General features: G+C 40.8%; 1 protein-coding gene across 6 annotated transcripts in view; it reads left to right on the plus strand.

Annotated features, from left to right (window-relative positions):
* The window catches only part of RBM20 (RNA binding motif protein 20), a 107,487-nt gene that overhangs the window by 32,971 nt on the left and 46,769 nt on the right, over positions 1 to 27,747 (plus strand). Inside the window, exon 1 of one of the 6 annotated variants that reach the window (XM_068398088.1) lies at positions 26,837 to 26,894. The exons of the other annotated variants lie outside the window; for them this stretch is intronic. Within the exon in view, the coding sequence (XP_068254189.1) occupies positions 26,881 to 26,894 (14 nt within the window). The 5' untranslated portion in view covers positions 26,837 to 26,880. Of the gene's footprint in view, positions 1 to 26,836; positions 26,895 to 27,747 lie in introns of those variants that run through there. 6 annotated transcript variants of the gene reach the window in all.

Raw genomic sequence — 27,747 nt, forward strand, 5'->3', positions numbered from 1 at the left:
AGAACACAAATAAGATTGCACAGGCTTTAGCCATTCCATATCATGAACTGCTTAATTATCCTTCTTTGCTTGTAATTGAATATAGCCAAACCAGAATTGTGTTTATGAACAGCAATGGGTGATATTTCTTATGAGGTTCCTTGATGAGATTGCCATATCATCTGACACTCCTGACCAAAAGTCATTTTCTTACCTCCTAGCCTGTCAAGATCAGCAGACTTTTTTTTCACAGCTTGATGACAGATGAGACTAGTGTGCTGCACATGGGAATCTTCTCTGTGCTAAGATGTAAATGAATGCATTTTATAGCAGAGAGTTAAGAAGGCTTGCACCTTTTTTTTTTTTAAATGAGCATGAAGAGCATTGATGTGGGTTGTTAATGGTAATAGTCAATTCTAAGGACAAGGCACCTGCCTGGATGCTTCGTGGGGATAGGAAAAGGCCATCTTTGTTCTGCCCATGGTTTTGAGTGTAATGCCTGGTTGGAGGTATCCGAGGTTGGGCGTTTTTGGTGACTCCTGCACAGCAAACTGATAGGTCTGATTTGGATTCCCAGTGAATAAGCATCTGTATCACAAAGTCTGGGTTTTGGTCTCAGCAAAGGGAGACTGCATTACTTTAACCTCTGGAAGGAGTCAATGTTCTCCATTGTGTGGGAGCTACTTGGATTTACTTTATCTGTTCCTGGCTGTGTTGCTGCTGTTTGGTGCATCAGTAGGATCCTGGTGGCCAGGCTGGCTGTATTTCTGAGACTGAGGACCTCTCTCTGTCAGCTTTCTAGACAACCAGGATTTACGTGTGGGTTTCAGTCGCCTTCTCAAGATGCTAAAATGGCTGCCTTTTGTTGTGAGGTTGCCCATCTCAGCCAGTCACAATTGGGGGTTCTCCGTAACTCACGTAGAAAGTGTTAGAAAGAAAGCAAATATGAAAGAGGGATGAAACCCCTGTTGAAACCAGTGGACTTCTGAAGTCAGTGTCAGAATTGCAGTCAATTTGCTTATTAGTAATTAAGAGTGACATTTGAGAAACAACCTCCCCCAAAAACAGACCTGCCATCCCAAACAAGAAGAGAAACATCACCTTTTCTGGCGGTTCACTAGTGGAAGCAACTTAGAGGCTTTTACATACTCTTTTCAGTTTGGGGAGGAGCTAGCTTTATTCAGGCCAGTGTTAGGCTGGAGAGGTTTGCAGAGAGGTCACCAAGCTGTTGGGAGAATTACTGTGACATCGCTGCAGTTAGTGGGTTTGTCACTTTGGGGCACTGGAGTGACAATGTGGCTGGTTGATCTCTTCCAGAAACCTCTGGACTCCAAGAATAAGTTTAAAGGTGATTATAGTATGTGGTATCATTTACATAACTTATCTGTCAGTAACACTTCCCATGTTGTCAAATGTGTGTGTTTATATATACGCCCGCTGAAAGGATCGGGTTCAAAGGATAAACTCTGACAGTGATGTGGACTCAATTTGACCTTGTAAAAAGGTAAGTACCTCCTCCTTGGTTGTACTGCTCTTCATAAAAGAAAAAGCAAACGCCTACATTAGCCATTTCTTCTTCCACTACACAGGCTATGCAGGACTTCTTGTAAGGAAAAGGAGCAAATCTGATTATAGCCCTTGACTTAAGCTTTTGACAACAGTCTGTTTTGGTTTTTGTTCGTAAGCATTTTCTGTTGTTAAAGACTTGACTCACGATTAGGATAAACGGCTGGAATAACAAGGATTTGGGTAACTGTTGATAGTCAGCAATGTCTGTAAGTGTGGCTTTTCAGCAGGCTTCATGCCATATTAATCACAAAGTTTGAGAGCAGTGGTGGGACCTGTCTTCTCGCTGTCAGTCCCCGCAACCTGTGCGCTGGATGTGTCAGCACAATGCCAATGGCAGATGGAAGAGTTGCAGTAAATATGCACAGTTATGGTTTAAGTGAAAAAGCTGTGGGAAAGGAAATACATTAATCCATTGCGGCTGTTTTTTCTTTTAAGTAAGCCTCTGTAATAAATTGTGAGTTTTTCCTGGACTTACCCTTTGTATTTCTAGATTCCTTTCTTGAGTGGGGGAGGGAGTGGAATAGAAATTGAACTGAAGCATAAAAAAGTATTAAAATACAGAAGCAACTGAAAATTAAATTAGGTCGTGCATGTGGAAGGCAATCCTTTTCCATATGGTCTCTTTCGTGAACACGCTTCAGGAAATCTTGGTCTAGCAGATCATAAAATACGCACTAGGCATATGAGCGCATTGTTTGTTTAGGTGGTGTTGTGGTGGGGATGTTTTGGAAGTGCTTTAAAGCCAGAAAAAAATGGATCCCTCAATCTGGGAAGAGCTAAACTTGATGAATGATTGAGTATGGGCTTGCTCTTTGAAAGTATACTGAACATTTGGTCTTTTAACTCTTTGGGTTTTAGATGCTTTCTTCCTACATAATCAGGAATTTCATGTCTGATCCTCTTTCTTTCATTTTTGCAGTTTTAAGGACATTTAGCGTATATTTACTTTGGCCAAAAAGGAGAGGATGTTGAATATTTTACAAAACATTTTTTAAAATTCAAAACTATTCGTATAATTTTGAAAATCCTCTTGTTTCTCAGATGCCTAATTTTCATTTTTATTCTTATGCTATTTTTGCTGGTTTTCCAGTTGTTACAATTTTTTTATCCTAGAAGACCAGATATCCTAAGAAGACAATTTCCTGTGCCATACAGATGTGGAGAAAAAGAATGTATTTTTCCCTCCCATTTCTCCTTCTCCCTTAGTTGTAAATCATCATTGAGGTGCGCGAAAACTTTATTCCTTACTTTTAAAAATACTGTGTCCCCTGCTCAGTGTGGCAGCGATGCAGGATGCCTGCTGTTCCAGCGCAGTGTCTCCATACAGCTCTGTAGTGTCTCCATAGGGTTACGAGCGAGGTGTTTAGGCTCTCACTCTCTGCGGATGCCACAGATGCTGTTGCGGTATGTGGTACAGCTAATTTGCCTGTTTGATCTTGATGTGGGTGTTGCTGCAAGGGCTGGTGACAAGTGGGTGTGCACTGAGGACATGGGTAGCAGGAGTCTAAACTTTCTCTGCAGAAGTGCTGTTAAAATGGAATAAAATGCCTTCTCAAAGATGGGGTAGGAGTGACAGAGCCTGCACACAAAGCTGAGCTCAGAGGTGGGCACCGATCCAAGCCTAGCGTATCTCTAAGCTGTGCCAGTTGCTTTTGGTCCTTGTTGGGATAGATGAAGCCATGGCAGAGCTCTGTGTTGTTACATCAAGACCCATTTCTTGTGCTCAAGCTGGTTTATTTTAAGCTAGCTTGACATATCTCTGTGCTGCACCATAGTGGGTAATGTATACAAAGTCGTGTATTTCAGTGGTATCAGTTGCAAATTACTCTTCTGTCACATGGAAACCTTAGAGGGGGAAAAAAGATAAATAGAACTAAGTAGTATAAAACTCTAGCTAAACTGTTGCTAACTCTCAAGTACTAGTCTCTTGCTTTCCAGAAATTTTGTGGAAGCTGGAAATACTCTAGGAAAAGGTGGCCAGCTAAGGACACTTGGCTGAATTAAGTCATGGCTTATGTGGGTTCTGTTGTGTCAGTAATTTCATATCCTCCTAAGAGCTTGTTGATCTTCTTACAAGGGTTTGATGTGAACAAAGTCAGGGCAGAAGCTGATGCAAAATATGTACTACACGGCCAAGTCATGCACAGCGAAATGGGTAAACCCACACGCATTTGTCCTGCGGGCGCCTGCTCATTAGTTAAATGTTATTTTTGTCAAGTCTGTCATCGTACTGATATATGCATGATCAGTTTTGTTCATCCTCTGGTAGCTTTCCAACATTGAAAACACATTGAAAAAGTGCAAATATTACCTTAATAAGCTAACACTCAGAAAAACTGTAGCTGAGCTGATTTTTTTTCTTTTTTCTTTTTTTTTTTAAATGTCACTGACGTACATTGTGAGCAGAATAGCTTCAAGTTCAACTCTCAAAGCAGCTTTTGTCCATAGAGAAAAATCCCCTCCAGAGGAAAACTGTCTGCTGGCTAGCACTAGCTCTAATGCGGATGGGGCACCTAATTCCCTCGTGAAGAAGAAATTGTAGCCATGTAAACAGGAGGAGATGCAGATGTTTTCCTTGTTCAGATCCGCTCCTCAGATAACGCTGTACTGTGCACCATGTGTGCACCGTGCCATGTGGATCCCGCAATTCGCAGAGGGGCTTTCTGTGAATATACACTGCAGCATTCCAGAGCTGTGGCGACACAGATGCCCATCACAACCTTTCTCCTTCATGCATCTTTTCTGGTGCTTGTCCCATGCCAGACACGTAAGTATCTTAGGAATTAAGCTTTTACAGACTCATTTCCCCTGCTGCTTATTTTCTCATGGAGGTTTTATTCCTTTTTCTTTGGCGAGTTGTATTTGTTTGTTCTTAAGATAAAAGGTGCAATTTCTTGTTCACGACCGAGGGACTGCAGTCTGAAGTTTCAGTAATGTTTGTGCAACTTTCTGCCCCTGTTGCATTTTGAGATACAAAACATGAGTCTCTTCTTCTCCACAAACTGATGGGTTACTTTTCTTCTTAAGTGTTTAAGTGTTCTTTTGCTCATCAAAGTGAGATACCCCAGATGTTTCTGCCCGACCAGAGTAGGGGAGAAGTTTCCTTGACCTCAAGAAAACAGACTCCTGTTTCTCTCAAGAAACAGCCTAATGTTTTGTTGGAGCAGTAAACCATGATTCTGGCCTCTTGTCTGAGTGCTTTGTGAGCAGCATACCTACTGGAAATACCTGCTGGTGTATGTGGAGACTGAGGAAAGATAAGACTATGTTTCTGAGGCTATTTCAGCATCAAGGGAACAACTTCATCAACTGGGGGAATGAAATCCTTATTCTGTTGTATTTGGGAAAACAAGCTTCAACTTAATTAATTAAAAACATTTTTAAAGTTCCTTTTATTGCATCAGGGGAAGAGAACATAGCAATCTTATACCAGCTGTCTTTTTGATAAATGTTCCTACATAGACGAGCAGAGGCTGTGACATTCCTCTTACCCCCTGTTGATAATCTGAAAATCTTCTGTGCTGGAACATCTGCTCCAGAGCAGTAACATAGGAACGTCAGATAAATTCTGTGTTGTATTCCCTGGTGGATGCGTTAGCCAGCAAGTTATACAACAAGCCTGTGTGGGGAAAAAGGGGTCACACCAAAACCTAATGGGATGTCTTCCCTAAGAATCAGAAAATTAGGACTATATTAATGGCAGTGCAGAAAGATATTGATGACTAGAAGCAATGGGACTGACTCATGACATGATTTCATTATCTAAGAAGGAAATCTTATACTAATCTTCAGAGAGAGTACTGTAAGCCCACTGCTTAATCCCTGTATATTATATCAGAGCCCTAGCTCTGCTGCACTTGAGCTGGAGAACTCCATTCCGCTGGGCATTCAGTTTTCTGAGGGCTCTAAAATCAGTAGCTTTTCTTGGGCTGCCCTGAAATTTGGGGCCTCATTGCATGACAGGATCAACCTTCTAAGTCTGGGGATCTTCTGCTGTTGTGTTTCCCAAAATGCAGCATCTCTCTGCCATAGAAGCTTTTCCTTCAGCAGATTTTCTGCTTTTTTTTATATGAACATATGGGAATAGTGCTACTGTTCTGATCACACCCCAAAAGCAGCAGGAGCTCTTCATGTTTACCTGCGTAGTGTGGGACCCCCTTCATCTTTAGCAGAGCAAAACTGAAAGGTTGAAAATGAGTTTGGGGGACAACAGAGGCAGGAATCTGATGTGCAGGAGATCCAGGTTACCCTACGCATGCAAAGATCATACTGCCAAAAGGATTTTTAGTCTCTCAGACATCATGACAGCTGGGTAGTCCAAGGAGATGTACAGCGGCCAGTTGAACATCATTTTTAACCAGCCAATTTCAGTTCCTTGCTATTGGTTGTCTTGATGTGTTTTAGCACGTTCATCAGAGGGCTGTGAGGCTTTTAGCCTCCCTCTGAAGAACTGACTATTGTTGACAAATACAACAGAAGGTTTGTTCATCAGTAAGTGAATATGCATTGTAATGAATGAAATTAATTATGCTGATTAAATAGTAGTTGCAGCAATCAGTACATTCTAACAAAATTAGCACCAAGTGCCCTGTTTTTTCTCTTGATGAATCAGATCTCTGAAAGCCTGTTAGCACTCAGTCTCTTTCTTACAAGTTCCTCTGCTATTTTGTAAAGACACACCTCAAGGCATCAGTGACATCTTGCCCTTGTTCACCTCTCCTGTGCTCTGTTAGTGTTCAGAAGCTCTCCAGAGCCCATGGCATTGCACTTCAGCCAGTTGTTCAAGCGTGCTGGAATGCAAAGTGACCTTCGCTCTTAACTAATGCTATGGAGATCAGTGGAAATGCAGCAGCGTATCCCAGCAGTAAATCTGGCATCCTTAATTTCAATTACATGTATTTTTCTAAATCGCTTGTGCAACCAGGCTGAAGTTTGGGCTCCATGTGGCTTAATAGTGTACATTAATTCTGGAATTATGAACAAATGTTATTTTTCAAAGTCTTCTTCAGTTCAAGCTGGGTTGACAGGAAGATTTCGAAGATATTTAACTGTGTCAATAAGCAATTGAATGCAACAGCCTAAAACTTAATTCACTTAAAAGCTTTTTTTAACAAACTAGAGACCTGTCACAAGACCTCTATAGCACAAAAGTATGTGAGAATGATGCATAACTAGGTTGCTGCACAATCCAGAGTGCTTGATATAGGTAGAGAACTATAATCTTAATAGAAGAGAGAGACAGTAAGCTGTTAATGTATTTAGTCCCAGCTACTAATATATGCAAACATCAGACTATTTTGAGAGGTCCGTACATATGTGAATATATGTAATAAATAACTTTTGCCACGTTCCATTCCAGGACCAGATTATTATAATGTGCTGGATTTGGCACAGAACATGAAATCATTTAGAACATAAAGCCAGTGCAGAATGTGTCAGCTTGCTTTTTAAAGCAGTGTCCCTCTGTGAAAAAACACAGCCTGTATTGTGTGATGTGAACTAATGGGCTTTTTCTTGCAAGCATTTAAGATATAACATTTCTGACTGGTCAGTTTTTCGTCTCAAATGATCCAAGCAGGAGCTCCCTGCTTGAGAGAGGCACCGCCTCTGCATCCATCGCCGCGTTGCAGCTGAGACCTTTGAGTTGCTTTGGCCCTTTGGCTCGGGAGGCTGAGGGTGGAGGAACTCTCTGCAGAGAGGCTGCAGTTGCTGATGGCTTCAGCAGCATGGGCCTGGGTTCCCAGGGCATCCAGCCTCTGGCCGCAGAGCCAGGAGCTGAGCCTCAGCTGCAGCCAGTGCATCAGGTTCCTGCCTCCACAAATGCAAGACCCAATACGTGTGTTGCCCAGCTCTTTGCTGAAGACTCAGCAGACCAGCCCTGATAGCCCTGTCTGCAGCCAACTCTCCCAGGACTTGCTGCTTGGTGGTAGAGAACCAGAAGCCTTTTCATGCCCAGTACTTTTGCACAGAATATTTTGATTGCAAATGAATTAAGGACTCAGAGGTCAGAGACAATACTATTAAAGGCATGAAAGTATGATTAACAGAACTGATTATTTTCCATGGAAATAAATAGAAATCTTTCTCTTGGTTTTAACAAGTTTTGGAGTAACATCAGGATAGTTGTTTTTAATTGCCCTGAGTATCCTAAGGGATAAAGTTGAAGAGGTCAGGGTAATTATTTACATAGTAGATATTAATTCACTGTGTAACGTTATTTACATTAGTATTCATCTAAGCATGAGAAGTGATAGAGGCTAAACTTGGGTTCTCTGGACATTAATTGCTGAAGAATGTTGTCCACCCAAATAAAAAATGAAAATTCATCAAGAATAACTTACATAGTGAACTAGAGTTGGTGAGGAACGAGGTGATTGTTCTGTTTTGAAAGTCAGATTTCAGATTTGTTTTCTGTGCTTAGAGAATGGATTTCCAGGTGAGGCTGTGTGCCTGGTTTAGATGCAAGATAATCTATGCTTTATTTAACATGAATTCATTATGAAGAGAAGAAAACCAGGAATCTAACTGTTTTGTCTTCAGAAGTTCAAAGTCTGTTTATTAAACTTATAAAGAAAATACCAAACTTATTTTTATTTCTTGTGGTAATTAGTCATAGAGAAATGTTACATTGTTCCCAATCTAGGCAATCCAAAATCCAAATTATACCTTCACATGTCTTTATTTTTGACCATCAACTTTATCTATTGACTATAAAGGAAACCAAAGGTGACTGTGAATCTAGGCTTATCATATTTGTAGTGCGGTGGGCAAATATAATAATGAAATATTCACAGGGAGAATTACCTTGATTTGAAAAAACATGCAATTCCTTCCTCCATCCTTCGTATTATTACTAGATTGAACCGTAAAGCAGCTTTTCTGGGCTGAAATGACATTACTAATTAATAGAGCAGAAAAGACCCACCATAGAGCAGTTGAGTCATGATCTTGTAAATCGCTCCCTATGATCAAATTCCTATGTGTGCCCCAATCCGTTGAATTAAGATCTTGTTGCCCTTTGCAGCTTCCCTCAGCCTCCTACCCAAAGCAGTCAGCAAGGGATAGCCACGAGACTTCTTTAGGAAGTTCTTTGTGAGTTTGCAGTAGGGACATGGAGAGATGATGGCAGACAACAGGAAACTAATAGAAACATGATAGGTAATAAAGGCAGTAGAGGAGATATTTGAAAATACTATGCAAAATAAATGGCTTTGCATTTCATATCTGAATATTTCAAAGGGACCTACAATTATCAGCAGGGTTAATTTGAGGTGAAATAATATTGAAATTGATAAAATGTGAAGTGGTGGGTATTCAGTAACGTATCCAGTTCTCCGGTCTGGGTCCTTGACGTCTTTCCACTGTCTTCTGCAGATGGGCTTGTTTTGTTTTCCGGATGACTTGTCTGCTGCCTCTGGGAGGTTTCCTGGGGGGTTTTGGCTCTGCTTGTCTAATTGGCACTTCCCACTTGAAGACCTGAGCAGCATGGAAAGCTTCTAACTCTGAGGTCAGCAATTCCCTTGTATGTTTCTGTAGGCAAAAGGATTAAAAGACATACTTGAGAGACACCACCAAGGTCACTGCTGTAGTGTTCGCTCAGGAGCTTTATGACTGATACAGAAGGGTTAAATTTATTTGCCTGTTGGAGAGTAATAAACAGTTGTCACTGATAATAAATTAACTAAACTGCAGGTGGTCCTTGGTAATGACAAATGCAGACTTTATGACCTATGTTCAAGCTAGTAAACACTTCAGTGCATTTCTGTGCTAGCTGGGCTAAAAATAGCCCCTAACCCCAGTGAAATCTACTTTAAGGATTTCTGTACTTAAATAACATTTGTGTTTTACTGTCTGCACTGCAAGAGAGAAAGAGTAAAAGGCAAAGATCAAAATAGGTGAAATCATTATGGAAAATAAGAGAAGTCTAGGGGAGAAGTGATTACAGCAGCCATGTATGAAGGCTGATGGGTAACACTATAAAGATTTGTTTATATTTGTATCTTACAATTATGGCAGTGCTAGAAGCAAGAAAGCAATTTCCCTGCAACATCTACAAAATCTCAATCAGCAAGACTGCCATTTGCTTTAAATTGTTTCTCAGTGTTTAGATTATTTTTATGCTGCAGGATCGTTATTTTGATGTGATCATGATTCCAATTAACTATTAGAAATCTTAGAACTTCTGCATATGGTTATTAATTGTAGCTGCAAGACAAAGAAGTGCAACAAGCCTTAGAATAGACAAGCACTCCTCATTTCCTGGGATGTTTCTAGAAGTTGCAGTTATTTGCCTTGTGCATTGTTTCAATCAGTATCTAGGTAAGCAATGAGCAATGAACACCTTTGCTTCAGAGCACTATTTATTTAACTTGTGGAAGGCTTACTGAAGTCGCGTGGGTACACATCCTGCTAGTTAAGCATGCGTGCTAACCCAATTTGTTTAAGAAAATGCCAGTGTCGTGGTCCTGCTTATGGTGGATTCACCTGATTTCTCTGCCTTCCCTCTCTTCCCTCTCTTTCCTGTAAAAGTACATTATACTCAATAGTTGACAATCCAAAAGTGTAAAACATAATTAAGCAAAATTACTAAAGCACCTTGGAGTTCTTGAATAAAGAACAGACTTTGCAGATGATGGAAACACGAAAGGTTAATTTTGGGGGGGCAAGACCTGCAACACAAATCTTTAATGTGGTAAATCCAGACTGAAGTGATTACTCAACCTCTTATGATGTTGCAAGGCAGAGGAGCGGGACAGCAAGAAGTTAGTTCTGTGTATGTTTGCATAGTCCCTACCAAACTCTCTATGTTTTGCCCTGGCTGCTAGGCACTAAGGTAGGATGATTTTGTCTGGAATCTGTTCTGTTGTATCCCTGGAAAGTACTATCCCCATGCAAGCAAGGATGTTTGCGGAAGGGGTGGGATTCAGTTACATCTTTCTTCAGCAACACACTGAGGCTGTTGCTTATCCCCTGGTGGGAGTGGGAAGGAAGAAGGGAAGTTTCTAAAACTCAGTGTGGGGAAGTGCTGAGAGTGTTTCCAAACCATGTTTTTTTTCATTTGCATTCTCTATTATGAATTAAGAATTACCAAAGTGTTTGGCCTAACAGACAGGTTTGTCTACTCACAGTTCCTTATTCTGAAGACTCAGTAGCTGCTAGATTGACACTGTGTTCATTCCAGTGCCGGGGAGAAGTGCATCCATACTGTCCCTTTTAATGAACAGTGTAGGATGCCAACAGTTGTTGACAGGTGTGTGGTCCAATACCCTGTGGATCTCAGTAATCCATGCGTGCCTTTATCCACAGAGCTAAGCCATTATATTATAAAAGCAGAAGCCACAATAAATGTTAGTTTGTATAGAGTTAATTTAATTTAATTTAATTTGGGTCACATATGCTTCACTATGCCCTGTTCTGAAAGCATGTATGCACGTCTGCTCCAACAAGGACCTGTAAGACAGGTTGTGGGAATAAAACTATTCCTGTGCTTTTATCTCTGCAGGATCAGGATCTAGGTGTTGAACTACTCACAAATGGGTTTAAAATAACCCAAAGAGAAGAGGGAGGTATATTGTTTCTTTTGTAAGGCTGGCTATAGAGGATTTTTGATAAGGGTTACTTACGCTAAATTATAGCACTCAGGATAATTTATCTTCCTATAACTACTTTGAATAGAGGAATAGAGAGACAAAAAGGTTCCTTACATTCTTTCTTGGATTTATGATTTTTCAGTGTGCAAATTAACTTCTTTGCTATGTTCTGCAGCTTGTAACAATAACCTGCTGCCCTTCTTCTGGGAATGTGCAATCCAGTTCTGCTAGGTCTGTCTTGACTCCTGGGAAGCTAAAAACAGCTTGCCCATCCAAGCGTAAATGTTACACACTGCGAATGGCCCAGGGGCAAGTGAATCCCTTTTTGCATCTGTTTCTGTGAAAGGTTTGATGTTCCAGGTTATTTATATCCTGCAGTTATTGCCAAATATATGATGTAATTTCCTAACTTGTGGCCTCATGACTACTTGCTGATGTTATTCCGTTTCACAAATAGCATGAATGAAATACAAACTTCATACACCTAAAAGAAAACTTGTCTCGTCTGCTTCTCCCACCTGTTGTCTCTCTGTACCCGTAGATGATGCTGCCACCATGGCTGGCGTTAGAGATCACGTGGCGAACTGCTCCTCCAAGGACAGTTCTTGTATATATCAGCCTGTAAGAAATACAAAATACGCTTTCTCTTTTGTGCATATATATATGTTGTAGGTTCAGGGTTCGGATACATCCCAAGATGCTGGTGCACATAGTTTTATCCATTTACATATGTATTTCTCGTGGTCCAATAGCCTTGCATTTCTTGAATTGGTGGGGTCAGGCAATTTAAAATCCACTGCCCTTGTAAAAACAATAATTTTATGGTTTATAGCTGTATGGCGTGTGCACAGTAGGCTAAGCTGATTGGTAACACCAGGGTTTCCCGTGAAGCTGGTGGGATTGACAGCCACAGCTTGATGATGAAGACAGATGGAAATCTGCTGTGTCTGCAGGCGGTCATGCCCAGCAGGTTTTAAGGCTGCAGCTATGTGAACACCAGTCACACAGCGAAGTCAAGGCCCCAAACCTCTGGTCCCTGGAACCGGAGGGATATGGAGGAATGAAAACAGCTTTCCCTAAATGCCTTTTATTGTTAGGCTTCTTGGCTTGCTGCTCTGAAGAGCTAATGTAAGATGCTGATATTAAGACAAGCCATAATTAGAGCAGCAATTGCATTGAGATGAGGCCAAAGTCTAGATATATTTCTCATTCTTTCCCCAGTGAAGATCTAACCTACATCTACTTCACATCTGCTGTTGATGCATTTACTGAGTACACGTCAGGAAAAATTGCTGTCACTTGACATTGCTTCTCTGGAATGACTGTTACCTCCTCCCATGAGATGGGCTGGGGCAGGTGATGGCCAGGGTTAGTCAGTGGTTGTGTTTGGTGGAGTACCATGGTTGTCTCTTCTGAGGCACTGGGACCTGAATGCCAGTTTTAATCAATATGAAAAAAGTTTCCCTTATTCCTCTGTGTCTTTTAAGATAGATAAACCAGAAGAGACACTTTTTTTCCAACCGAGAATAAGAAAAATTTTGTTTTATATCCATCTGTCATCTGCAAGAACATTTTAAAAAATACATTATCCTCATTTTCCTTTACGTTTGCTTTTTCCTTTCTACCAATTTTAAATCAAAACATGGACCATGTCAATAGGAAAAATGTGTTTAATTTCTTTGTATTTGCCTCCTTTTTTTAACATATGGATTCAGTTATTGTGACAGTGTGATACGATTAAGTTACTTACCTTTACACATTAACATCCATCCCTTAGTTCTGGTAGCCAGCTTTAGTCTCTCCATCATCATCTAATTTTACATTTGCAGATTGCACCTTCTTGTCTTTCTATTGTTATCTTCACAAGAGGTCTCTAGCTAAGAAAAAAATGCTGTTGTTCTTCTTAATTCTGATCTATAACCAAAACATAATTGTCAGGAGAAAGGAAGAAAAATATACAGCAGCGTATAAACTGTTTCCTTATAAGCAAACAAATTCATCCTGATAGTAGAGCCCAAGCACAAATCTGGGCCACGTTCCAGGGAGCTGCAGAGCTCTCTGCATGCAGCAGACTGTACCTCAGAAGCTGGAAGGCAAAGCTTGTCTGGACATTATAAGAAGCAAATATGAAGGCATTGAATTAACATTTAATTTACAAGATTGTGTGCTATTGCTAAGTCAAATGTACAAACTGAGCTCAGCTTGCTGTGAACAAATTGATCCCCTATTACGAAATACGCGCGAAAGAAATTGCTCACATAGCACTGATGGGCTGTGGAAGACCAGCAGGAGGGAACTGATACTCTCAGTGATTTTAAGAAATGTGTAGTGCTGAAACCTTGGGGAGCTATTTGTGTGACTAGGGTCATAAAACTCATGAGATCCTTCAATGGTTGAACCAGTGCCAAGTCAGGTTATCTTGACTGAACAGTGGCTTTGAACACTAGATGCAACTCTTGGAAGGAAGCTCACCCAGCCCTGATGGAAGCAAAGTTACACCTACCTAAGCTAGGGCTCTGTCACCACGCTTTCCGGTCCTTGCCTTGCTGTGTGGTGCCTATTCATTTCTCATACTTTCAAAGGCACTGCTTGTTTATGTGTGTCCAGAGCAATGCAGTTTGCTGTGGAGTATACTCTGTAACTTCCCTCTCTGCTCGTGTGGTCATCTGTACTCTTAGAAAGGATGAGCATAAAAAAAGAAATGACGCTGTATGTTAAAGAATTGATGAGTAACTCATATCCACTGAGTTTTGACTGCATAAGGATTAATTTGATAACCAAGTTCTGGAAAAGAATCCATTAAATAAAACCAGAGACCGGTGGGAACTAGTCCGCTGTACGGCAGTGTGTGGGAGGAGAAGGAAAACGGATATGGAGTATTTAAAAATGGGCCATTCAATATACCAGAGATGTGATGCAGCCAATAGTAGCACACTTAGCATTGCTAAAAACAGATAATAATATTTTAATACAAAAAAACACAGCACACAATACCAGCTGAATCCATTTCAGACATCATGAACAGGGATGCAGATGAATTGATCAAGGGAGTGATTTGGTGGTTGCCTAGGGACCAGTGAGCACGACCTGCTTCCCAACGAAGAGGCATATGCTGGTTTGTAGGGGTAACAGGCTGATTTGGTGTTTTGGAAAGGTTGGATTTCATTACTTTGGGGAAAATCTTAGAGCGAAGTTGATTGAGAAGAAAAAATTAGAAGTGTATAAATTAAATTGAGATTTTTGTCAAGAAGCACTTGCAAAATATCTACTGCACTCCTCCCACTCAATAACTGAAAAACCAACAGGGGCGTTCTGGCTGGGAAGTTAAAAATAAAAGAATAAAATCCATGGTTGATGGAAGAATTTAAATATTTCAGGATAATGATGCTAGAAAGGAGGGAGACCCAGTACCAGATAAAGACTGTAAAGGTGCTAGAATTGATGCAAAAAAAAAAAAAAGGCAGAACTGTTCAATAAATACCTCACTTTCTAATAAATACTTAATTTTCTATTTGGAAAGGAGCAGGATAACCTAGTTGTATCAAATGAGGCTGATGCAGTACTCTGAAGGCAATATTTAATGAGGCTATTTTAATGTTTATCCTAGCAGAACTGCACTAAAAATCAGCCTGTCTGGTTAGCTGCACGGAAGAGCTGGATCTGGAGGCTCCCCAAGATATTTGTCCTGAGAGTTTAAAAAATCATGGAATATGGGAATAAATCCAGACTGGTGAAGAAGGGCTAACCATTGAAAAATGATGACTGGGGTGGTCTGTGTAGCTGTAGTGTTGTTAGTCTGATACAAGTAAGGGACAGTATTACAGGAATTTTTAAAGTGAGTACAATTGGCAAAGGCTAAAACAACAAAAGCTTAGAGGGTAGAAGTAAAATTATTTCAATCAGCTTAATCTTCTGTTGAGCTTGCTGAGTATTTTTTTCTTTAAGATTTTTAGTTTTGTTCGATAAAGGTCGATAAATAGATAATAAGATTTCATGTTTTCAAGGTATTTTGCTTCACGTCTTTTGATTTTTAGGAAGAAAACACGTTATCAGTACAGCAACTCCTAACAGGATTAAAAAAACCCCAAATTTAAAGAAATGTCTGAGAAGCATGGGCAGTAGTGAATTTCCTTCAAACAGGGATCTTTTCAGTGTGATACCATAGAGACTTGGAAACAGTTTTATTCAGCATTTTCACCAACAGTTTGGAGTAAACCTAGATGCAGTTCACTAGAGGCATAAAGATTATTGCAGTTTTAAATAACAATAGGACTGTACCCTCAGTTTGTGTAGCAAGCTGGGCCCTCATTAACACAACACGTTTTAATGCCAAATCCAAAATAGTAAGTTCAGAAACGGATATTTAAATTGGAATAAAATTCCAATTTAATAGGATGGGTAATTAGCCACTGCATCATATCAAAAGGAGGCAAACCCAACCAATTCTCCCTCTCTTGACTACCTTAGATCAAGACTGTGGTGTTTTGCAGGAAGTCTTGCTTTCAGGCAAACGCATGTTGCCGGGATAGCCTGGTGAAGCATCCCAGACTGTGGCACACAGGGTAATGCAGGGTGACCCGGTGGCACATCCAGCCTTGAACTTTACAAAACTGTGATTTTGTGCAGCATTATGAGAGGAGAAGTGGAAAAGGCAGATGAGGCAGAGGGTCAGGATTGAACCAAAGCTTGCAAGAGGAGGAAAAGGTTGAAGAAGCAGTTTCCAGGTAGAGACAGGAAACTTGAATTGCATTTATGCAGCAGTGAGGCTGTGGAAGGATTAGAAAGGGAGAAGTGGTGAAAAATGGTATAAATCTCTCATCAAACCCAACTGATTTGCTCCCTTGTCTACTTTGATTTCTGACTCGTGAGCAAAGATTTTTGCTAAAATCCTGTTACTTTTCCTTTTAGAGTCACGGGAACAGCTTGATCACCAGTAGTCAGCACTGAGTACTGGCTCCTCATGCCGTGGCGTGGTATCCTTCTGTGTTGCCCATACATGTGTCAGAACTAAAACCAAGACAGGTTGGGGATGACCCTGATTTGTCTGTCTTGCTTAGAGCAAAACAAGCACCGGGTGAGGAATGCTGAGATATTTGATGGTTCAGGTATGCCAGTCTCCAGGCTATCAGACAGGGGCTAACTTGCGGTGATTTGTTGTTGCCATAAATAGGGTTGTCCACACACTAGCGAGCTGCCCATGATGGGGTGTAATTACAAAGGTCACAAGTCTGTGTGTCTGTCTGGATCTTGTGTGTTCACTGTCGCAGTATTGGAGACGTGTCTATAGTTTCCTCTTGGGCCAAAGATCTTTAGCTTCTGTAAGGGCATTTGTATTGGGCAAGTGGACGTCACATAAATACTGTATACGGCTCAGCTGTCGTATGTTGTCTTTGATATGGAGGAGACTCATAACTTAATGGAGTGTGAAGAGATGCTTATCTAGATCATTTTGCTCATACTGAAAGATTAGCTCCTCTGAAGTGAGAGTGTGTACATGTCACTGCTTGGGTTTTTGCTTTCTTTTCCTGAACACTTTATCCTGCAGTAAGGGTGGAGCAAATGCTGCTCTGGAGTAAACATGTAAATCTAATACCATACTGCAGAGCTTCATTGACTTATAGTGACCGGGGCCTAAATCCACCAAAGAATTTCAGTATTGCTTATACTGAAGGCAATAGAAGTGGTTATTTGAGTTATTCCACTGGCTTAAACCCATCAGTAGCCCATTGAACGTTAAACACATGCTTCAGTGGCCTGGAAGAATTAGTGGGTAAGCAAATAACCACACGGTTTTAAATTTTTTTAATCAAAGTGTATTACAGCTTTTTCTTTGGCAAGTTTTCAGCTCTAACTATGGGTGGTAATGCCACTTTGAAGGTACTGGAATGTCTTGTGAGGGGATTTTATAAAAAATTGCCAATGAAATCTGAAGTTTGTTAGTCTATTAGGGTGTTCAATTCAGCATTCGGGAAGGGAGATCTGTGTTCGTAAGCTGTGAAACATCAAATCGCATAGCAAGGTTCCTCTGTGCTTCACCTGAAGCCAGTTACATTGAGCTGAACTTGGGCTGAAATGGCTCCAGTAGTGTAGAGGAGCCTGTGCTTTTGATGAGGATGTAGATGTTGTGAAGCAGTGTGAAGCCAGTGGGCTTTGTCCAGGGGCCAGGAGGTGGCACATTTGCTATTGGTAGACCAAACAGGTAAGTTTTAATTCAGACCTCTGAGACCTTTCACAGGTACAAGCTCCACGTTCTTGTTAGGCTTCTTGAAAACATTGAGAGCTTTTGCACACCCCACTTCGTAACAAGCACTTAATTTGTAGGCTTCAAACGAGCTCTTCCTCTTTCTTCTTTTGGCAATGCTATGAACATCTAAAGGAAGAAAAGAAGGCATGGGTATCTACCACAGTGGTAATGAGTGGCTTAGACCGTAAGTTGGGCAGGCTTAGATGGTGAAGGTGCAAGTCCCCTGACCTTCAGAGGACGTCACATTTTTACAAAGCATTGCCCCTGAAAATGGGTGAAGCTATCTAGGAGGACCAAAGTAGCCAGTGCTATGTGGTCTGCAGCTACACCAAGTCATAAATGTAATTTGGAGAATGTAGTCTTCTTAATGTAGTTTGTGTATCTATCTCTTAATGTGTGTGTTTTATCTGTAGTTGTTTATATTTACATAAAGACATCCATGTATATGTGTGTATTTCATCACAGGGACTTTCATTTCTATTGCATTTCTACAGTTTCTAAGAGGTATTTGTCCTAATTTCAGTTGTTCATTTTTATGTACATTGAAAAGTATTAAGAAAACCCCCCTCTTAAAATAACTTCCAGTATTTAAAACTTTGATATAGAACATTTCTAGAGCTCACTTTATCTGCATGCATACTACTGATATCAACTTTCACTGCCCCAAGGAGAGACTTCTTGTTACGAGAACTTCAGCAGTTGTTGCCCTGGCTGATACCAGGTGGGTTGTCAAAATGTACAGTTTTTCCCTGTCATTTAATAATTTCCTCTTAACTTTTTTCCTGGGTTCAAGCAAATCAAACTTGACCAGATTGCATTCAGCTCATCTGCATGGCAGCTAATATTCTAGTGTTAATAGATAGCTTTTTCTTTCCCTTCTGTTTCTGCAATAAATGCTAGGCCTCACTGATGGGTCTTTTTAAAAAGTAGAAAAGGTCAAATATGTGTACAGAGTACTTCAAAATTACAAGAGAAATGAATCTACAACATTATTCAGTTGAAGAGAAGTTGTATTGTTTGTAAGCACTTTCACTCACTGCATGCAAGTCCCACGCTGGAACAGAGAGGGCACAGGGGCCGTATTGTTTGTGAGTCCTGGCATAAATCTCTCCTTGCTGCCCCAACGCCCTGGAGCAATGCAGAGGCAATTGCAGTGCTGCAGGCAAATTGCTTTTTGCAAGAAATTCAACTGCTGCTCATGAGAAACACAACTGCAGTAGCGGTTTGACTGATTTTCATATAAATGAAGCGTGGTCAGAAGACATTTCTGGTGGGGTTTTGAGTCCCGATGATTTCACACTTCATACCACCCTGTGCAGATGCCAGGGTACTGATCTTGAATGCTAGCCCAAAATTCCCAGGGGGCCAGTGCTCTAGTGCTGGATGCAAGTTATGAGCCTCCTACAGATGGTTGCAAGGTGGTATTTAAGGCACTTTTGGGAATGTGAGAGCTAGCACCAAAATTATTTTGGAATGCAGTCAGTCAGAAAGATGTGATGTAGAACAGATTTTTTGTGCTGTTACAAGTTAGTACAATATTAATATGGTTTAATTAGTATAATCCAATGTAAAGAGATTTTTTTTGGTAGTTTTTCACTGCTTTTATGAAGGTCTCTGAAACACAACAAGACATAACAGTATGTTTGGAGATGAGCTTCATTCGTAGGCTGGATAGTGAGTGAAGAGAAGGCACTTAAAGGGCTGCCTTCCTCCCGGGCGTGAATGGTACCATTTCACTAGAATTATGGCTACTTAACCGACAGTAAACTTGATCAAAAAGCTGGTCTAGCAAACCCTTTGTTCATTTTGGGCCTGACCCAAGGACCAGGCAGGGAACTGGAAATACTTCTACCAATGGGTGTTCTGGGTCAAACTCTCTACAAAAACCATTTTCTTAGCTCAATTTTTATGGATTCATATGTCCTGTAAATTACTAGGAGCTGACATCCGTAGGTATAAAATGATTTAGCAAATATACCTTTTGAGAACTGGGACATGGAGCATTTTAAAGTTTGAAAGGGTGTCTTTGGTAGAAGAGGTTAAATGATGACCATTTGAGAACTTAAGTGATATTCAGAGCTTTGCAAAGGCTTGGCAGGAAGAGGATGCTTTTCTGTGGCAGAAAATCTAAATTGAGATAAAATTCTTTGTCCCAAAGTGTCATCCAAATCACATGCTGCAGCTTGCTTCTCTTTCTGGTAATGCTATTTGACATACTGTCAGCAACACCAAGTATGTTTTTTCCCTTCCTCACCCTGTATGTGTCAACACATTTACAGCTGTGATTAAGAATCCTCTGTTTTACATTTCATACGTTTTTGGATTATATTACACTAAAATAAGCCAGTCTTCATCTGAGAGTGCTAAACTGTGTGTACATCCCATTGCTTTTCCATAATAAAAGAGCTCTGAGAATGAATCATGTGTGAAATAATAGAATCATATATGTGCACACCTAGGGAAAAGGTTGATGAGAAAGCTGAAGACAAGTGTAGCTGAGCAGGAGTTTACTCCTACAGTATGTTGAAAAATGCCATAAATGTATTAACAAATTCTTTCAATTCTGGAGGGAGGCCGGAGGGTCTCCAATGGGACAAGTGAAGATTTAGTGCCATCTACTGTGCAGCTGAACACTGGTATGCATAATGCATTTAAAAAAAAAATAATAAATCCGGTTAGTGTATGTTGTTTTGAAGGGGGATATGGGTTAGGATTTAAGTTATTATCCCAAACAGACAGTGGGCTTTAAAGTTCTGCTTCAGCAATGCGGGGCGATGGCGCAGGGCAGGAGCTGGTGCATTAAATTCTGGACTGTGTGTGTGACCAAGCGGCCGGCTACAACCCCAGGCTTTCCCGCACGGGCTTACAGCTACAGATACCAGGGGTTTCTTTAAAAATGTCATCCTTCAAGTGCTAGAAGAACCCACAGCTGTTTGTAATGGATCTGACTTTTATCATCTTCATAAAGTAGGTAATTAATCTTAAAAAACCTACTGCGGGTGGCATCTCTTAGCAGATTTCTTACTAAATAGACTCTTTTCCAGAGGCAGGGATTCCTTAGAATTTCTGCATGTCTGTTAAGGGAAAAGGCAAAACACTGAGTGGGAAATAGTTAAAAAGTGTCTTAATGCCATGGCAGGGAGGGGAAACCTAGAAAGTAGATTCTTGTTAGTTACTGCCCTCCTACATGTAACGAGGAGCCTTTTGAACTTCTCTCACACACGTTTTGCCATGATATGTGATGTGTTACTGCAACATAAATCTCTACTTAGTACATAACTGAACGAGCTTCTGAGCACTTGCATCCTCCAGCCAGGGCCACAGGTCCCTTCACGCGGGCCAGGAACACAGCCCTTCGGATTACTGAATTCCTGGGCGGCTCCCGGGCCAGCTGCCTCCCTCCTTAAACCTGCTTCAGGCTCTGCCCTGCCTCCTCTCAATGCAGGCTTGTTCCAAAATTCGGAAGATGCAGTGGCCGGTTAGGGTGCCGATGCCAACTCCTGAATCCGTACCAGCTTGCTGCAGCGGCCGGCCGGCAGAGAGAAGCAAGCGGGTGTTCGGATGCGGGTGCTGCCATTCAGCCTTCCCTTTTGGGGTCTTTATTGTGCTTCAGACTTTTGCTAGACAGGTTTTTGTAATCTAAGTGAGAGACTAAATGGTCTTCCAGTATTAATGCTTCTTTTCTTTACATCAAAACCATGCATTTCTTTTAAGAATTAATGAAGCCTAGAATTGGCTTTAAGGCAACTCTAGGCAATGGGGAGGTTGCAGTGAAAAGATTGAGGAACTCAGGCTGTTGTGAAATCCTTTTCTCTCCCAAGCACAGAAGCCCCCAGTCTTCTTTTCACATGTCTTTACCTATTTAGGTGCAATGTTATTTGGGATCAAAACTTAAAACCTAGTTTAATATATAGAAAAAAAAACCCCATAGGTTTATATTCTTGCAGTGGAAGGGAAGAATCATTTACAGAAGAATCAGGCAGGGTTGCTTCTTGTAAGATTGTAATTTCTTCTGAAAAATTCTTATACGCAGGCTTGCAGATGGCTCAGTGCGGTACCTTGCAGCGTTTTGGCAGAGTGAGGAGTTTTCATTTTCTGCTGTGTAATATTCTTCTGCTGTATAGGATCTGTGGTGCTGGTCTTATTACAACTGTGTGCTACTACAGCTCTATTGCATCTAGTTTTATGTATTTTACTGTAAAGATGCAGTAAATTCTGATAATAATAATGCTAATTATATCAGGAAGGAAAAACCAACAGTGCAGGCATTAGAGAGGAGTCCCTTTTCACACTTCCAAGACGCCTTTACAGACAGGTGAAATGTCTTATTAAATTGTCTGAAAAAAATCGCATCTCTCTCCTCTTACCCTTTCTACCATGTTGTGTAATCATCTATTTATCACCATTTATCTAGCAGTTTGCTACAATTAGAGAAGACTTCCACAAGGATAAAAATGTCTCGTTTCTACCTGAGGCTGTTCCTGTCATCTATAGAGTGTCGTATGATGTGAGTGCGCTCTTTGCAGTCTGGGAAAAATCAGTCACTGAAACTCTGATGGATACTTGTGTGTGCATGTCAGTTGTTAGTTTAATTTCTCCTTATTTATTATCGAATTTCTTGATAGATCATTCCTGAGGTCTGTATATAAAGCATGTTAAAAATAATCCCACTCTTTCTAGACAGCAGGTCCTGGGAGACTAATGAAGTATTCAGATCGCCATGAAGGATGGTATGGAAAGTTAGATTTTCTGGCTTGCTTTTAAGAGCTCTGCTCAGCTTTATCATACTTAAGACTTCAGTGTGACACTATACAGTAACTATTATGTTATTAGTACAGTTTGCTCCTGGTCTGTCAAAGGAACATCTCAGGGTGTCTACTGTAAATGAATTCCTAAGATAATAGTAGGGCTCATGCATTTTCAGGTTGTAAGTGAAAAAGGTGTACTAGAAATACCACTGTATCATTTTTGCTGGACTGCTTAAAATTGTGCTACTTAAAATTGACGGATATTTTTAATGGCATTTTGCGTTTTCACATTTGAAACAGAGTAGTGTGGAATTCATTCATTTGCGGGGAGGGATCTTACAGCATCTGCTCATCCTTTCTCCCTAGCTGTGCACCCTGCTGCTCTGAAACCTGCAGTTCCCCGGAGCATATTGGGGTTGCAAGATCCAGGTGTAGAAGAAGGACAAGGATTCTTTCCCCCATGGAATTTGGCTTTTTGGCAGGCACTATAAGCAGACAGGTGTGGGCAACTTTGGAGCTGGCTTTAGGTCTGTCACTCGATAGGGCTGCTAATGAGCTGTTTTATGCTTCCTTGCTGTAGTGGATGATGTTGTAATTCCGAGGATAGTCTCAGGTTTCCTTTGGGGAGTATTGTCCACAGCTCCTCAAGAGATCTCTGCACAGGATCTTTCATGGAGCTGTAGTTAAAGTCTTTTTTGATGCTCACATATAGTTACTCTTTTAATAAATCGGAGTGCCCACCCAGATATTGGTATGCTCAAGCATAATGCGCTGAATTATTTTCTTCATGCCTGATGGGAGGGAATTCCACAGCGTAATTGTCTGCACAGAGCCCTGAGCAGGACCAGAGCGCGGGGCAATGCTGTGCCTTGCAAATGGTGAAATGCCCCTTTACAGTCAGATGCACAGTGTGTGAGAGTCTGAATGAGCCTGTGTGAACGTTTACCAGGATGAATGTATGGAAGTTTTAGAATTGCAGCCAGTGCCTGTAGTTGAAAACAAGCTAAGGGAGCAATTTAAGGCATCCCAGCTGAGTCTTGATCAGTTTATACAGTGACCTTGTCTTGCAGTTTATTTTGAATATGTGTTTGAGAAGTGGATTAAAATGAGGCCTTTCTTTGTGTAAGTGATTAATTAAAAGTGATTCTTTAATTAAAAGTGATTCTTTAAATAAAAGTGATTCTTTAAATAAAAGTGATTCTTTAAATAAAAGTGATTCTTTAATTATATTGAAAAATTTTATTCTGTCACTGTGATGTGACATGTTGATGTGCAAATTTTGGACTGAATCTTGTATTGTAAATGCACTGAGGCTCCCATGTGAACATTAACAGCATCTTCTCAGATCTCAAATATGTTACAGAAAATTCCCAGTGGAGGAGGAGTCTGTACTGCTGAGATCAATAAACATTTTATCTTTGGCTGAGAAGAATGGTAGGTGAAGAATACAGCCTTCAGTGCTTTCTGTACTTACCTTTACTTTCCAGTAAGTTGAAAGCCATGACAAAACATATTGGACATCAACTATTTCTTTTTTTTTTGTTTTCTCAGAGTTTGAAAACCTGACCGAATATGTGTTATCTCTAAAACACGGCTTTTAGACTTAAATCCAAGATTTTGCACATTAAGTTGAGTGAAACTTAACCATTTTTCTTAGTTTTTTACCATTCTTTACTCTTTCACAAGGGTGTTTTAAAAGGAGATGCCCAGCTGCTTTCAAAGCAATAAACAGTGGTGTTTTGTTTGTAACCTTTTACCTTGGGACAAAGAAAAAAACAATCAATGAAAAGCTGAAAAGATTTGATGTCTTTTTTAGTGTGTATAAATATCGGGTAGAAAGTTTTCATGTGAGTAAATTGTTTTCAGCTGGAAAAAAAAGAAGATCCAGTTTATTTGAAAGACTCCCAAATCTGTCTGTACTTCTAACAGGGTTCCCCAGGTGTGTTCTGTCGGTTTGTTCTTAAGTATATGAAAAGCTGTAGTGAACTTCTCATGTGCTCTTTCAAAGAAAGTAATTATGTTCAGATATGTATCGTTCCTGCGTATGATTCTCTGCATCTGCAGGAAGGGGTAAGCAGATTCTCTTGCAATTAAGAGCTAAGACCAACAATATGTAAAGGTGAGCACGCAGAAGGAGTCTGCCTTCGGTGTGCATCCTTCTCTTGACATGTACTAGAATTTTGAAACGACGTATGAAATATTTTAAGTATCTCTGAGCAGTTCCCCACAGCTCTACTTCTCTGAGATTATTTGGCCTTTTGCTTTTCAGCACTGGGGAGAAAGGAAATATTAGAAGAGGGGATTTGAAGGTGGAGGGAAAGGAGCCTTAGATTTCAATGCGGAGGGTGTTGCACTCATGACGAGGAAGAGCGACAAATTAGCAAGCGGGGCCCCAAAGCTGATAAAGTAGGAAGGAAAAGAGCATTGCCAGTGCTGTGAAGAGTTTGAAGGTGAGGACTAAGAACATAGCCTTCATGCCCTGGGACCTACAGAACCTTTTGAAGAGGGGGAACATATGTGCAGGAGCTGTGTCGTGGGGGTCATGCGAATGTAATGAAGGGGTAGGTGTCCCATTAATTGAGACAGGAGATGCATGTTGAAGTCCTAGCTGTAACCTGAAAGGATAGAGAAGCAGCAAAATTTGACTGCCAGATGCTGGAGGGGAGAGGACCCATAAGGTTAGCAGGGTGGAAAGGAGGGCAAGCAGACAAGAGGAGGCCCAAGAGCTGGTGAAGCCACAAAAGATACCTTGTCAGAGAAAAGCGATGGTCAGAAGTGGGAGAATCTACCAGGAGGTCAGGGGAGATGCACCAGCAGTTTTGTCTGGATATTTGTTGAAACTATTTTCAGGTCAGTTTGGGAACTGACCTGATATGGTTTTCTACCTGTTTTCTCTCATACTATTTATCTATCCCTTGCACAAGATGAATAAATTCATTGGTCTTTCACTCAATCCAGAGAAAGACAAGGAGAAGGCAAGTGCATGGGCTTTCTTCTTTTTCCTCTTTTTCCTCTTTTCTTTTTCTTAATACTCTGAAAAAGCTTTATCCCAGAGGGTGCCTGAGGCTCCTTTTGGGTTTGTCACATTCTGAAGCCAGACATCCCCATCTAGTGGTTGATCCTCCTTCCCCTCACTGAGTACCCGCTTGGGGAGAAGGATGCCTTGCACACACGCACAGCAGTAAGACCAGTTGTAGCCCCCCTGCTGCCTCACTGTTTTCTTTGTAAATGTCTTAAACTGCTCTGAGTACAGAATAAAGTCCTCACAATTTTTTTTCCAAAAGGAAATTTTTTTTGCTACTTATAATTTGCATGTGGAAAATAATTTGCAGCTATCTTGAAGGGAATTGTTTTACTACTGCTTCTGACACAGCAAATGCACATGCAAGTATTTGTCATCATAACTGTATGTTGAGTAAGAAAATAAAGCAGGATCAGGTTTGCATGTTAACAACAAAATGACAAAAAGAATTGGTTACTAGACAGTACTTTGTGAATTAAGTTATTGCAATAGAGTAAAATCATTGGGACATTGTAGCATGTATAATAATGCAGAATCATATTTCTGCTGCACGTAGCCCTTTGTGGCCTTTTGGAGAAAAACGTAATCACTTGTTTTTCTTGTTGAAGTCCTGCTCCCTACAGGTTTCACCATAACTGGCTGCGGGGGAAATAGTGCTGACAGTCACAGTCAGGCTGTCACAACCTGAGATAGGGAGACGTTTAGGACTGCTTGGGACAGGAGAGGGAAACAAAAAGGGAACCCCCTCTGTTATGCAAAGGCAAACTCAAGGTGTGCTCCAGGTTGGCGATGACAAACCCCTGGCTTCTTCCTCACAGGAAGCCTTATAGTGTTTTCTCCACGGTGGGATCCCCTCCACCCATGGACGAAGAAATCTCTCATGGACTTGACTGCAGGTAATGGAGCCAGAGTTTTCTGTTTCTCCTCAATCTTGGTCTTTTAATTCCTTTTGCCTTCTCTTCTTGAAGGCCATTTTGCTTTCTTTACATAGGTACATATTCAGATATCATAAGATAACTTGTTGGATCCTTCTCCCTCCCCTGAATTAAAAACTCATGAGGGCCAGTCAGTATTTGCTTCATGTCAGGTAGGGTCTGAAGTGTAGCCAGGCTTACAACCCTCTGCAGAGTTTTCGGGGTGGCTGTCCACACAGCTTCCCCTGTCTGATACCCAGCACCTGTCACAGCACCTGGGAATAAGTATTTTCTTGCTGTGTAAACTGAGTGCTCAGTTTCTCCCTCTGAAAATCTGGGTTGGTTCTTAAATGTCTGGGAAAAAAATTGCCCAGAGGCAGATCAGGCACTGGGGTGCAAGGGGAAGGAGAAAGTGGCTGTTTATCCCTTCTTCTGCAGTGAGGGAACATCTTCAGAGGTGCCTGGGTGAGTACTGGGTGCAGGAGCTGGTGTCCACGCGCATTGAATCACTCACCCGTGTTTATTGCTGGAGATGACAGTAAGAATATTCAGCTGAAATGCTGAGAACTTGCTCCATTTCCACCTTCCTCCAATGAGTATTTTTAACGTGTATTTTATATAGTCATTTTTCATAAGATCGCTTTAGTGGAAGTGTCCTACCCCTCTACTTTCTGTTCCCACAGCAGAAGCAGAACTGGTTCCACGTTACATCTGCTTTTTTTTCCTTTTTTTTTTTTTTTTATTTAAGCTGTTGATGACTAAAAAGCCATCGGGTGGCAGTATCAGCCAAGGAGCATCTCAGTTGCTGAGCTAAATGCAAAAGTCTAGGTAAGAAAGATTAGAAATGACAAGTTTCTTTAGATGGAAAAAATGCATCGGTTTGTATTTGAGGCGGCTGTGTTTAACTCCACACCGTATATGTTTTGAAAATCTTTTAAAAAATTTATAACTAATGAAAAGATACAATGCATTACAACAGGTTTGTAGTTGCAGGTAAGGCTTTTGAACCTGAAGTTCTTTTCTGTGCGTAAGTTCAACCAGAAAGCAAGAGGGCTCCCCCTGATTTTATGGTCTAAATGCAGTGAAATGCCAAAAAAAACCCCCACCCATACAAAAACCCCACCAATAAGAAAATAATGAAATTTCCCATTATATCGGATTTAGGAAGGTAGTTACTACTTCTGCAATTGCTACCAAGACAGGTGAGGTTTTTTGAAGGACTTGGCAATAAAGAGTCAGCTGGTGTCATTGCTTCGTTGTTGTTAAAAGGGTTATTCTGACACCCAGAGCTCAGACCTGGCCTTCTGTTTTTAACCAGGGTGGTGACCTTTTTGCTCTAATGTCTTCAAAAGCAGAAATCTTAATTTGTAACCTCAAGAATGTATGATGCGGGTAACAGCATCTGGGCTTCACATCATACATTTATTTTCATTTTCCTTTTATTCGCTTTTCAGTTAATACAAAGCTCACTTATGTGTTCAGCCTCACAACTGGAAAATAGTATTTGTGATGACTCACTATTTAATTCCACATTTGGAAGCAGAAGACTTTAAATATCAATGTATTTGTAATGATGTAAAACTTGCAACACTGACTAAGAGCGCCCACTTTAGGCTCTATTTGTAGATAAGGTTGTGTTTTCTGTAATAAGAATCAGAGTTATTTTTGTCGTGGTATATGG

This window comes from Nyctibius grandis, chromosome 4 (assembly GCF_013368605.1).
Source record: "Nyctibius grandis isolate bNycGra1 chromosome 4, bNycGra1.pri, whole genome shotgun sequence".
In the NCBI taxonomy this organism is placed as follows: Eukaryota; Metazoa; Chordata; class Aves; order Nyctibiiformes; family Nyctibiidae; genus Nyctibius; species Nyctibius grandis.